This window comes from Somniosus microcephalus, chromosome 16, assembly GCF_052327205.1.
Source record: "Somniosus microcephalus isolate GS21.2 chromosome 16, FLI_Smic_1.0, whole genome shotgun sequence".
Classification (NCBI taxonomy): Eukaryota; Metazoa; Chordata; class Chondrichthyes; order Squaliformes; family Somniosidae; genus Somniosus; species Somniosus microcephalus.
Genome location: NC_141002.1, coordinates 108,456,678 through 108,470,428, shown reverse-complemented (window position 1 = coordinate 108,470,428; position 13,751 = coordinate 108,456,678). Strand labels below are relative to the sequence as shown.

Below are 13,751 nucleotides of genomic sequence, written 5' to 3'. Positions count from 1 at the left end.
TAAATTGCCCCTTAGTGTTAGGGGGATTAAATACGTGGGGTTACGGGGATAGGGTGGGATATGTGTTGGTGTAGGGGTTACGGGGATCGGGTGGGATATGTGTCGGTGCAGGCTCGATGGGCCGAAATGGCCTCTATCTGCACTGTGGGGTTTCTGTGTGATTCTGTGTGTGAAATGACAAAAATAAGGCCAAAGTTAAAATGAATTAAAGTTTTGTGTTAACGAAAGGGCCTAAAAGGCAGACATAGCAATGAGCAGCTGTCCTGTATAGTAGGAGGAACTCACAAGGAAGTCACTATGAGGGACGGGGAAGTGAAATAAGTGAGTTGACAGGACGGTGTCGGATATGGCAAGTGTGACGGCCCCTAACAGGGCACAGGAGCTGCTCTTGTGCTGAATACTCCTCCACCAAGCCATTGCTCTCCAGACCATGAGCACGATTGGCAGAGTATAAGCAATCGCGACAGGACAGGACAAGCCCTGGACACCCGGAGACATGAAGTAACAAGTGAACACTGCCACAAGGCAAATGACACCACCCAGGAGCACATTGTCCCCCTTCACACCAAACGCTACAGCGTACAGACAGTATGCGATTGCAAAACAGGTGAGACCATGAATGAAGCATTGGTCTTTGTAGAGATGGCACAGGTCACCTGCAAGGCAAAAGTGAAGAGAGAGTTGAAACTCATCATGTGGTAGAGTTACAATCATAATTTCCACAAATCTCACTGTTGGAACTGACCCAGAACGAGAAAGACTTGCATTTCCACAACCTCCGGACGTCCCAAAGCGATTCACAGCCAACAAAGTACTTTTGAAGAACAGTCACTGTTGTAATGTAGGAAACGCCGCAGCCAAAATTGCGCACAGCAAGCTCCCACAAACAGCAATGTGATAATATAGAAGATCAGCCATGATCTTACTGAATGGTGGAGCAGGCTCGAGGGGCCGTATGGCCGACTCCTGCTCCAATTTCTTATGTTCTCAATGACCAGATCATCTGTTTTTAGTGATGTTGATTGCGGGATAAATAATGGCCCCAGGACACCGGGGAGAACTCCCATGCTCTTCTTCAAAACAGTGCCTGGGGATCTTTTACGTCCACCTGAGAGAGCAGACGGGGCCTCGGCTTAACGTCTCATCCGAAAGACGGCACCTCCGACAGTGCAGCACTCCCTCAGCACTGCCCCTCCGACAGTGCAGCACTCCCTCAGTACTGCCCCTCCAGCAGTGCAGCACTCCCTCAGTACTGACCCTCCCGACAGTGCAGCGCTCCCTCAGTACTGCCCCTCCGACAGTGCGGCTCTCCCTCAGTACTGCCCCTCCGACAGTGCGGCTCTCCCTCAGTACTGCCCCTCCGACAGTGCAGCACTCCCTCAGTACTGCACCTCCGGCAGTGCAGCGCTCCCTCAGTACTGCCCCTCCGACAGTGCGGCGCTCCCTCAGTACTGCCCCTCCGACAGTGCAGCGCTCCCTTAGTACTGCCCCTCCGGCAGTGCAGCGCTCCCTTAGCACTGCCCCTCCGGCAGTGCAGCACTCCCTCAGTACTGCCCCTCCGGCAGTGCAGCACTCCCTCAGTACTGACCCTCCGACAGTGCGGCGCTCCCTCAGTACTGCCCCTCCGACAGTGCAGCGCTCCCTCAGTACTGCCCCTCCGACAGTGCAGCACTCCCGTGGTACTGCCCCTCCGACAGTGCGGCGCTCCCTCAGTACTGCCCCTCCGACAGTGCAGCACTCCCGTGGTACTGCCCCTCCGACAGTGCGGCGCTCCCTCAGTACTGACCCTCCGACAGTGCGGCGCTCCCTCAGTACTGCCCCTCCGACAGTGCAGCGCTCCCTCAGTACTGCCCCTCCGACAGTGCAGCACTCCCGTGGTACTGCCCCTCCGACAGTGCGGCACTCCCTCAGTACTGACCCTCCGACAGTGCAGCACTCCCGTGGTACTGCCCCTCCGACAGTGCGGCACTCCCTCAGCACTGCACTGGAGTGTCAGCCTGGATTATGGGCTCAGGTCCCTAGAATGGGGCTTGAACCCACGACCTACTGATTTGAGCTGTTATTGTTCCGAGTGAATCTCAAACTAACAGTTTATGTTTTAACTTGGACTCTTCAAGGATTTTACATTAAAATCAGAACGACAATGGGATTTATCATTTTTCAAAAGGGAGTGGACAAACCAGTTACAAAAGGCTCTAGGTGAATTGGGCTGATGGTATTTAATGAGACAGAGAAATAAACTGAGAATATAAAGTAACTGGCGTGGAACTGCCTGTGGTGTTCCCAATATCCGTGACTTCGGCACAGGATCAGTAAATCTCGGAGACACGGACAGACTCACCTGTTTTCCACTGATCTTCTGCCAAACATGTGGCAAAAACCAGGAGGACTAATTGGATCGCTCTTTCAAAGAGCCGGCACAGGCACGATGGGCCGAATGGCCTCCTGTGCTGTATGATTCTATCACCCTTGTGGAAATTCTCCCCCTGTGGACCTCGGCTCCAGGATCTGAGGGGGTTGATGGTTGACTCACTCAAACCAACAGCACAGAGAGTGGCAGAGTGAGGAAAGCCAACCGGATGGATGTAGAGCAAGAGAGAGCACAGGCGGGGATAATGAATCTCTCACACCTGGAGTGATGGGCACTGGTACCCTGACACCGGGGGCATTAGGGAAGTAATTTTGCAGACCAGTGATTGAAGCTCTCTCGGGTTTGGGCTTGGAGTCGAAGTGGAATGTCACCATATCTGGTCCCCTCACCTGCAGCAGCAAAGCCCAGTCCCATCGTCAGTCTGAGAGAGAACTCACTTCCACGCTGGTACTCCTGGATCACTGTGATAAGGACAAGGATTGGCAAACACTTGAGCACCTTCAACATGTCCGGGGGTGTTCAGGTAATCCGTACTCGTATCTCAGAAAGAGGGCCAGAGCGAAGGGCAGCGCCAACTGCAGTCAGAGAGGAGACCATTCAGTGCACACCTCAACACACCAAACACATCACTGACCAAACAACCCATGGACTGTGCTATCAGGGTGCCCTGCGTGTGGAGGTCTCTCAGTGACTCTGTGTACAGTTTCGGTTCCCCATTATGGAAAGGATATTAAAGCCATGGAAAGCGAACAGTGTAGATTCACCAGGGATGGGGAACTGTAGTTAGTGAGGAGAGACTGGAGATACTGGGACTGTTCCCACTGGAGCAGCGAGGCTAAGGGGCGATGTAATAAAGGTTTTTAAAATTATGAAGGGTTTTTATAGAGTCCATAGGTAAAGACTATTTTCTCGGGCTGGAGACTGAGACGAGGGATCATTAACAGCAACGTGTATTTATATAGCGCCTTTAATGTAGTGAAACATCCCAAGGTGCTTCATAGGAACGTTAGTAAACAAAAATTTGACACTGAGCCACATGAGGAGATATTAGGACAAGTGACCAAAAGCTTGATCAAAGAGGCAGGTTTTAAGGAGCGTCTTAAAGGAGGAGAGAGAGACGGAGACATACCATTTGCCTTCCTAACTGCTTGCTGCACCTGCATGTTTGCTTTCAGTGACTGGTGTACAAGGACACCCAGGTCCCTTTGTACATCAACATTTCCCAATCTAGCACCATTTAAATAATACTCTGCCTTTCTGTTTTTCCTACCGAAGTGGATAACTTCACATTTATCAACGTTATACTGCATCTGCCATGTATTTGCCCACTCACTCAACTTGTTTAAATCGCCTTGAAGCCTCTTTGCATCCTCCTCACAACTCACAATCCCACCTAGTTTTGTGTCATCAGCAAACTTGGAAATATTACATTTCGTTCCCTCATCCAATCATTGATATATATTGTGAATAGCTGGGGCCCAAGCACTGATCCCTGCGGTACCCCACTAGTCACCGCCTGCCACCCCGAAAAAGACCCATTTATTCCTACTCTCTGTTTCCTGTCTGTTAACCAATTTTCAATCCATGCCAGTATATTACCCCCAATCCCATGTGCTTTAATTTTGCACACTAAACTCTTGTGGGACTTTATCAAAGGCCTTCTGAAAATCCAAATACACCACATCCACTGGTTCTCCCTTATCTATTCTACCAGTTACATCCTCATTAAACTCCAGCAGGTTTGTCAAACATGATTTCCCTTTCATAAATCCATGTTGACTTTGTCTAATCCCATTGATATTTTCTAAGTGTCCTGTTATCACATCCTTTATAATAGACTCTAGCATTTTCCCTACTAGTGATGCTAGGCTAACCAGTCTGTAGTTCCCTGTTTACTCTCTCCCTCCTTTTTTAAATAGTGGGGTTACATTTGCCACCCTCCAATCCGCAGGAACTGTTCCATAATCTATAGAATTTTGGAAGATGACAACCAATGCATCCACTATTTCCATGGCTACCTCTTTTAGTACTCTGGGATGCAGATTATCAGACCCTGGGGATTTATTGGCTTTCAGTCCCATTAATTTCTCCAGCACTATTTTTTTACTAATACTAATTTCCTTTAATTCCTCCTTCTCACTAGACCCTTGGTTCCCTAGCATTTCTGGGAAGTTATTTGTATCCTCTTCCATGAAGACAGAACCAAAGTATTTGTTTAATTGCTCTGCCATTTCCTTGTTCCCCATTATAAATTCTCCTGTTTCTGACTGTAAGGGACCTACATTTGTCTTCACTAATCTTTTTCTTTTTACATACTTGTAGAAGCTCTTACAGTCTGCTTTTATGTTCCTTGCAAGTTTACTCTCGTACTCTATTTTTCCCCTCTTAATCAATCACTTGGTCCTTTTTTGCTGAACTCTAAACTGCTCCCAATCCTCAGGCTTGCTACTTTTTCTGGCAACTTTATGACTCCTTTTGGTTGCTCCCAATGTCTCCTCCTTCGCCTTGATGTCCATTTTTTTGTTACATGTCTGAGTCACTTTGGGATCTTTGTCTACGGTAAGGTGCTTATATAACGACGAGCATTTATAGAAGTTGGGCATGGAGCTGGGAGACATTTCAGAAACTTTCTCCCTGCCACGAGATATTAGGGCAGGTCAAAGAGGTAAGTCGGTTTTACCTTTTCCTTTTGAAACTTACTATTGAATCTGCTTCCACCGCCTTTTCAGGCGGCGCATTCCAGATCACAACAACTCGCTGCGTAAAAAAATAAATCTAATTTCCCCCCTGGATATTTTAGCAATGATCTTAAATCTGTGTCCTCTGGTTACTGACCCTTCTGCCACTACAGTTTCTTTCTTACTCTATCGAATCCCCTCAGAATTTTGAACACCTCTATTAAATCTCCCCATAACCTTCTCTGCTCGAAGGAGAAAAACCCCAGTTTCTCCACATAACTGAAGACCCTCATCCCCGGTACCATTCCAGTAAATCTCCTCCACACCCTCGCCAAGGCCTTGACATCCTTCCGAAAGCGCGGTGCCCAGAATTGGACACAATACACCAGCTGAGGCATAACCAGAGATTTATAAAAGGTGAACAAAGATTGTGACAATAGGAGGTGGGACTGGAAGTGCATCAGGGAGTGTATATACGCACACAATGGTCCAAGCCTGCCCTTTAGGGGACAGAGCAGCCACTCTTACCATATTCTCTTCAACATGAGGTGCCTTCACTTACCAACAACTCTCCAAAGCTGTTCAGGTGAGTTGTCCATTTTCTTTGACCCAATAATCTCCACTGTTCCCATTTATATAATGTTTTAATGCAAGAAACATTAATAAAAATGTCTGAAAGAAAAAACAACAGAAAATGCTGGAAAAACTCAGCAGGCCAGGCAACATCCGTGGAGAGAAATTAGAGTCAATGTTTCGGGTCGAAACCCTTTATCAAGACTTAAAGAGGCACAGGGAATTAAATAGATAAAGAGGCCGGGCTGGGAGAGAACAAAAAAGAGACATTAGGAGGTATTGAAAATGAGACGAGATGGTGATAGGACTAGTGGAGACAAAAGGTGGCTCTAGATTAGGTGTGAAATGTTCTGGCAGAATGGGAGACAGCTGCCATGTGGGAGAGAAAAAAAAAGGGGGGGGGGAAGGGCAAAACAAAGGTGTGGATAAAATATAAGTAAAAATATAATAGGGGCCGAGGTTATGATCTGAAATAATTGAACTCGATATTGAGTCCGGAAGGCAGTAAAGTGCCTAATTGGAAGATGAGGTGCTGCTCCTTGAGTTTACGTTGAGCTTCTGTGGAACAACGCAAGAGGCCAAGGATGGTGAGGTGCAAGTGGGATGGGGGCGGTGAATTAAAATGACAGGCGATCGGAAGCTCGGGGTCACCCTTATGGACTGAACATAGATACATAGAAGATAGGAGCAGGAGTAGGCCATTCGGCCCTTCGAGCCTGCTCCGCCATTCAATGAGATCATGGCTGATCATCCAAATTCAGTACCCGGTCCCTGCCTTCTCCCCATATCCCTTGATCCCTTTAGCCTTAAGAAATATATCCAACTCTTTCTTGAATATACTTAATGAACTGGCCTTTACCGCCCTCTGTGGCAGATAATTCCACAGGTTCACCACTCTCTGGGTGAAGAAATTCCTCCTCATTTCGGTCCTAAATGGTTTACCCCTTAGCCTTAGACTATGACCCCTGGTTCTGGACTCCCCGGCCATCAGAAACATCCTTCCTGCATCTAGTCTGTCCAGGCCTGACAGAATTTTATAGGTTTCGATGAGATCCCCTCTCAATCTTCTAAACTCCAGTGAGTATAAGCCCAATCGACACAATCTCTCCTCATACGTCATTCCTGCCATCCCAGGTATCAGTCTGGTGAATCTTCACTGCACTCCTTCCATGGCAAGAACGTCCTTCCTCAGGTAAGGCGACCAAAACTGCACACAATACTCAAGGTGCGGTCTCACCAAGGCCCTGTACAACTGCAGCAAGACATCCTTGTTCTTGTACTCGAACCCTCTTGCTACGAAGGCCAACATACCATTTGCCTTCTTAACCGCCTGCTGCACCTGCATGCTTACCTTCAGCGACTGGTGTACAAGAACACCCAGGTCTCTTTGCACTTTCCCTTCTCCCAATCTATTACCATTCAAATAATAATCTGCCTTCCTGTTTTTGCCACCAAAGTGGATAACCTCACATTTATCCACATTATAGTGCATTTGCCATGTTTCTGCCCAATCACCCAACCTGTCCAAATCGTGCCGGAGTTTCACGACATCCTCCTCACAGCATACCCTCCCCCCCAGCTTTGTGTCGTCTGCAAATTTGGAGATATTACATCCAATTCCCTCGTCCTGATCATTAATATATATTGTGAACAGCTGGGGTCCTAGGACCGATCCTTGCGGTACCCCACTAATCACTGCCTGCCACTCGGAAAAAGACCCGTTTATTCCAACTCTTTGCTTTCTGTCCGCCAACCAGTTCTCTATCCAAGTCAATACCTTGCCCCCAATCCCATGTGCCTTAATTTTGCACGCTAATCTCTTATGTGGGGCCTTCTGAAAGTCCAAATACACCACATCCACTGGTTCTCCCTTATCTATTCTACCAGTTACATCCTCAAAAAATTCCAGTAGATTAGTCAAGCATGATTTACCTTTTGTAAATCCATGTTGACTTTGTCCGATCCAGTCACTGCTTTCCAAGTGCTCTGCTATTACATCTTTTATAATGGGCTCTAGCATTTTCCCCACTACCGATGTCAAGCTTACCGGTCTATAATTCCCCGCCTTTTCTCTACCACAAAGCGGTCACCCAATCTGCGTTTGGTCTCCTCAATGTAGAGGAGACCGCATCGTGAGCAGCGAATACAGTATACTAGATTGCAAGTACAACAAGTAAATCGCTGTTTCACCTGGAAGGGGTGCTTGGGGCCCTGGACAGTGGGAAGGGGGGAGGTATAGGGGCAGGTGTTACATCTCCTGCGCTTGCACAGGAAGGTGCCAGGCGAAGGGGAAGGGGTGTTGGGGGTGATAGAGGAGTGGACTAGGGTGTCTCGGAGGGAGCGGTCCCTACAGAATGCTGAAAGGGGAGGGGAGGGGAAGATGCGTTTGGTGGTGGGATCACTTTGGAGGTGGCGGAAAATGATCCGTTGAATGTGGAGGCCGGTGGGGTGAAAGGTGAGGACAAGGGGAACCCTATCGTGGTTCCGGGAGGGAGTGGCAGGGGTGAGGGCAGAAGTGCGGGAGATAGAACGGGCACGGTCGAGGGCCATGTCAACCACGGAAAGTGTTTCTGACTATGAAAGCGTAGGTGTGATGTGTGCCGTAACAAAACCCTGAATATGTTTGTATACAAATTGTGATTATACATTCTCACAGTGTGTTGAGCGGAGATGCCAAAGCAACAAGTCTGTGTGAATTGCTGGTGAAGCGCAGTTTGTTCTCGCTGATAGAAAGCGTTGATCAGAGATTCCTTACAACCGTTCGGCACAAGAACCTTTCCTTTACTCTCTGACAATGTGAAGCTGCAAAAATCACTCGCACAGGAATAAGCATCGTCCAACTTTATTGCAAAGTAATAGAATGTTACATGAGACAGGATACCTGCTCAGTAATTTATATAATGTAACAGGACGTAAATAAAATTCACATTCATAATTTTCTTTCCTCTTTATCATCAATACTTTCTGAGGCCATCTACAAGAGGAATTGAAAAGTTGTAAATAAATATCTGCCGATGCTGGAAGTGTCTGCGTCGCTCAGACTAGGACTCCATTGCATTCTCTGTCGTGCTGCCAGCCAAGGGGCCAGTAACCGATGAATTCCAGGGTGCAGTCATCTGTAATCTTTCACAAGCTCCAAATGTCGTGTTCACTGAGAAACCATCACAGTCGCACAAACAAGAAAAAGAGCAATTAAACCTCTAGTGTGTCTAAACATGTAGAACAAAGAAACACTTTGCACACATCTATCCGAATCAGTTTCTAAATGGAGAACGAATGAGGGGAGAGGACAGGACAGCAGGGTGATTAGATCACAGAATTCTGCCCCAAAGCATTTGCAGTTCTGAACCTCAGCCAATGCTGAGACTGAATGTTTACAAACACTTTACGCAGGATTACATAGAATATACAGCACAGAAACAGGCCATTCAGCCCAACCAGTCAATGCCAGTTTTCATGCTCCACTCGAGCCTCCTCTCGTTTTTCCTCATCTATCAGCATAACCCTCTATTCCCTTCTCCCTCATATGTTTGTCCAGCCTCCCCTTAAATACATCTATACTATTCACCTCAACCACTCCCTGTGGTAGCGAGTTCCACATTCTCACCACTCTCTGGGTAAAGAAGTTTCTCCTGAATTCCCTATTGGATTTCTTGGTGACTATCTTATATTGATGGCCTCTAGTTATGCTCGTCCCCACAAGTGGAAACACTCTCTCTGTTCATCATTTTAAAGACCTCTATTAGGTCAGCCTTCTCTTTACAAGAGAAAAGAGACCCAGCCTGTTCATCCTTTCCCGATAAATATAACCTCACATTTCTGGTATCAATCTTGTAAACCCTCCCCTGTGCCTCTATATCCTTTTTATATGGCGACTGCACACAATACTCCAAGTGTGGTCTAACCAAGGTTTGATACAAGTTTAAATAAATCCTAGTGTTTGGTTTGCTTTTGTTATGGCCTTATAAACCTGCATTGCTACTTTGTGATTTGTGCTCCCAGATCCCTTTGTTCCTCTACCCCATTTGGATTCTTATTTTCGAAGTAATATGTGCCCTCCTTATTTTTCTTACCAAAATGTAATACCTCACGGTGTTGAAATTCACTTGCTAATTATTTGCCCATTCTTCAAGTTTATTAATGTCTTCCTGTAATGTGCTGCCGTCCTCCTCAGTATTGACTATTCCCCCCACCCCCCCCCCCCCAATTTGGTGTTGTCCGCAAATTTAGAAATTGTGTTTAGAATTCCAAAGTCTAAATCATTAATATCAATTGTGAACAGCAGTGGTCCCAGCACTGATTCTTGTGGGACCCCACGTCCCACCTTCTGCCACATGAATAGCTACCCTTTACCCCACTCTCTGCTTTCTGTCTTGCAGCATCCAGCTATCCATTCTGATACTTGGCCGCTGACTCTGCATGCTCTGACCTTATTCATTCGTCTATTATGTGGTACCTTATCAAAGGTCTTTTGGAAATAGATAGGACAATGCCTTCGTGCCAACTTAATAAACGCAACTATCTTCCAACACAAATTAACAACCAATCCTTCAGCACTGAACTTGCGTGCAGCATCAGATGCTGGAGATTTTCAATGTTCGATGCCTGTCGTCTAGAATCTGGGTGGGGCCGAGTTACATCTGAATAAAATCCCAACTGTTTGTTTCTCAAAAAAGTTAAACTGTGAAGTTAAAGCATCACACACTCCATCTTACTGTGAAATGTCCCCACGTGTTATAACACAGCTTTCGAATCACCCTGCAACTGAACAAGCACTTCCTTCAATACCATAGAACAGCACAGAAGGAGGCCACGCAGCCCATCGTGCCTTTGCCGGCTCTTTGAATGAGCTACCATTCATTCCACTCCCCTGCTCTTTCCCCATGGCCCTGTATTTTTTCCCTTCAAGTATTTATCCGATTCCAGATCACAACAACTCGCTGTGTAAACTCATCTCCCTCGGGTTCTTTTGCCAATCACCTTAAATCTGTGTCCTCTGGTTACCGACCCTACTGCCAGTGGAAACAGTTTCTCTTTAATTAACATGCTAACACCCGGCCCTACCTGTTGCAGCTTACCTCATCTGTTACTAACAGAAACATTATTACACTCTCTAAGTGATGCTACTTTATTGATGCGGTTTCCGTAAAGAATGGATATCTAGAAGTTTCCAGCACAGGCAGCCATTCGGCCCATTGTGTCTGTGCTGGTTCTCTGCTAGAAGAATCCAAAACTAACCCCACTGCTCTCCACATAGTCCCGTGTCTTCCTCTGATTCAAACATTTATCCAATTTGCCTTCAATGATGCAATAGTCTCTGCCTCAACCAGTGCCAGTGGTGAATCACTCCATGCTCCAAAACCCTCTGTGTAAAGAAGTTTCTCCTAACCTCTCTTCCCATTCCCTTAATGATAATTTAAATTAATGCCCCATTGTCACTGACTCTCCAACTGCAGAAAATCATCTCCCAAACTATTGTCAAATAACTGAGGAAGAATATTCTGCACGAACGTTCTGACTTTAGGTAAATGGGCTGCGTATATTCAGGAGCCCGAGGACCTCGGTGCAAGTGATTACCTGCAGACGCATTGCTGATGTCCCACGTGCGCAGGCCTCCCTTCTGTCCTCCAAAAGCATAGATAAACGGCAAGTCTGGACAACAAGCAGCACAGAACACAACGCCCTGCAAACAGACACGGGGCAAAGTCATGGGGCTGGAACCACAGCTCAAATTCATTAGCACAAAACAAACCCACCATTCACTCTGCACATCCACCCACCCAGCACAAGGCCCACTGCCCCATTAAAACAATCTATTTTACAGACACAATTCCTCAGCTGATTAACACCTCTTAACCGGCAGCGGCAGTGTGATACAATGGCCAGTGTAACGGCTTAACACGCTCACACAATAACGACACACCCAGCGCATCAACCATCAGTAATACATTCGACTGATTCTTAACTTCACTCCCATTTCTCAGTGTTTCAGTCACTTACCATTTTCATATCCCTGGAATGGACCAAGCTGGGCTTGTTCCCCAAAATATCCCAGATTTTCACCTGTTTATCGGAAGATGATGTCACCAGGCAGCCTTTGATTTGGCTACTGAGTTCCAAACCTGCAGGAAAGCATTTTAGTTTAAGCTCATGGTAGCACATCAAACACTGTTTTCAAGACTCAGGTAATGGAGGCACTATATAGCACAGAGGGAAATGGAATACCTAGCAACAGGAGGAGGCCATTCAGCCCCTCGAGCCTGTTACGCCATTCAATCATGGCTGATCTGCATCTTAACCCCATTTACCCACCTTTGCTCCAGAGGGGAATAGAATACAATTTGCAATAACAGAGACAGAAATATACAGAAAGGGGGGGAGCATTTCTAATTAAGGAAAAAAATTAATATAAATTGGGCCAAATTGAACTTGGAGGCTTTAACCTCAATGAGGGATACAAGTCTAAATGTAGTGGCTATTCCTGGGTGTTCTTTTGCCCAGATATCAGCTCTCCCATCTCCTTGTCAAATCCCAAGGGGCTGGTGCACAGTAACAACAACACAGACAAAGGCCTGGAGTCATAAAACATCGGCTCATTCCTGGAGCGCTGGGTGGGAATAGGAAGATCCCACAGTCAGTGTCGGGTGCCAGCCAATCCCGCCCGGATACAACAGGGGCCCATTGGCTACGATTCAAGTATTTGGTAAGATGTTTTTTTTTTTAATTCGTTCATGGAGAGTATTCCATCACAGTCCTTACTTGTGCCTTGTAGATGGTGGAAAGGCTTTGGGGAGTCAGGAGGTGAGACGCTCGCCGCAGAATACCCAGCCTCTGGCCTGCTCTTGTTGCCACAGTATTTATGTGACTGGTCCAGTTAAGTTTCTGGTCAATGGTGACCCCCAGGATGTTGATGGAGGGGGATTTGGCGATGGTAATGTCATTGACTGTCAAGGGGCGGTGGTTAGACTCTCGCTTGTTGGAGATAGTCATTGCCTGGCACTTGTGAGGGGCGAACGTTACCTGCCACTTATCAGCCCAAGCCTGAATGTTGTCCAGGTCTTGCTGCATGCGGGCATGGACTGCTTCATTATCTGTGGAGTTGTGAATGACACTGAACACTCATAAGCGACCATCCCCATTTCTGACCTTATGTTGAAGAGAGGGTCATTGATGAAGCAGCTGAAAATGGCTGGGCCTAGGACACTGCCCTGAGGAACTCCTGCAGCGATGTCCTGGGGCTGTGATGATTGACCTTCAACCACCACAACCATCTTCCTTTGTGCTAAGTATGACTCCAGCCAGTGGAGAGTTTTCCCCCCCGATTCCCATTGACTTCAGTTTTACTAGGGATCCTTGATGCTAGACTCGGTCAAATTCTGCCTTGATGTCAACGGCAGTCACTCTCGCTTCACCTCTGGAATTCAGCTCCTTTGCCCATGTTTGGACCAAGGCTGTAATGAGGTTGGGAGCCGAGTGGTCCTGGCGGAACCCAAACTGGGCATCAGTGAGCAGGTTATTGGTGAGTAAGTGCCGCTTGATAACACTGTCGACGATACCTTCCATCACTTTGCTGATGATTGAGAGTAGACTGATGTGGCGGTAATTGGCCGGATTGGATTTGTCCTGCTTTTTGTGGACAGGACATTCCTGGGCAATTTTCTACATTGTAGGATAGATGCCAGTGTTGTAGCTGTACTGGAACAGCTTGGCTAGAGGCGTGGCTAGTTCATCAATTCTAAGCCACTTTTCTTGGTGCTGTTTCTCTTGGCACTTTGGTTCCTGGGGCTTTGTGCCAATTGGCCGCAGCACTGTGACAGGCACCATCGAGAATCCCCTTCTGAAGAAGGACCAATGGATGGACGCAGTAGAGGCGAGGTGCTCGTACCCAAAGCAAGTGTAACATTAAAATATGTCAATAGTTACACTTCCCTCGACTTGTCCATATACCTTTAAATTTCCCCGACATGTAATTATCCACTTCCATCACCAGGGTGTTCCCTGCACACGAGCAAATCTGTGTCGGGGACCGAGAATACTGATGGTGATGAGCTGAGTCACAAAATCTCCACTTGACCATTTCAGGAAGATTAGCACCAACTCTGAACCATTTACATCAGCAAAACAGAATG

General features: G+C 47.0%; 1 protein-coding gene and 1 pseudogene across 1 annotated transcript in view; both read right to left on the bottom strand.

Annotated features, from left to right (window-relative positions):
* Positions 1 to 231: 231 nt before the first annotated feature.
* Positions 232 to 4,989, bottom strand: LOC147106486 (lysoplasmalogenase TMEM86A-like; annotated as a pseudogene).
* A 3,457-nt stretch (positions 4,990 to 8,446) lies between these two features.
* The window catches only part of pwp1 (PWP1 homolog, endonuclein), a 77,228-nt gene continuing 71,923 nt past the window's right edge, over positions 8,447 to 13,751 (bottom strand). The window contains exons 13-15 of the mRNA XM_086009711.1: positions 11,623 to 11,744; positions 11,200 to 11,305; positions 8,447 to 8,773 (exon numbers count right to left, since the gene is read on the bottom strand). Coding sequence (XP_085865837.1) covers positions 8,664 to 8,773; positions 11,200 to 11,305; positions 11,623 to 11,744 — 338 coding nt within the window. The 3' untranslated portion in view covers positions 8,447 to 8,663. The remainder of the gene's footprint in view (positions 8,774 to 11,199; positions 11,306 to 11,622; positions 11,745 to 13,751) is intronic.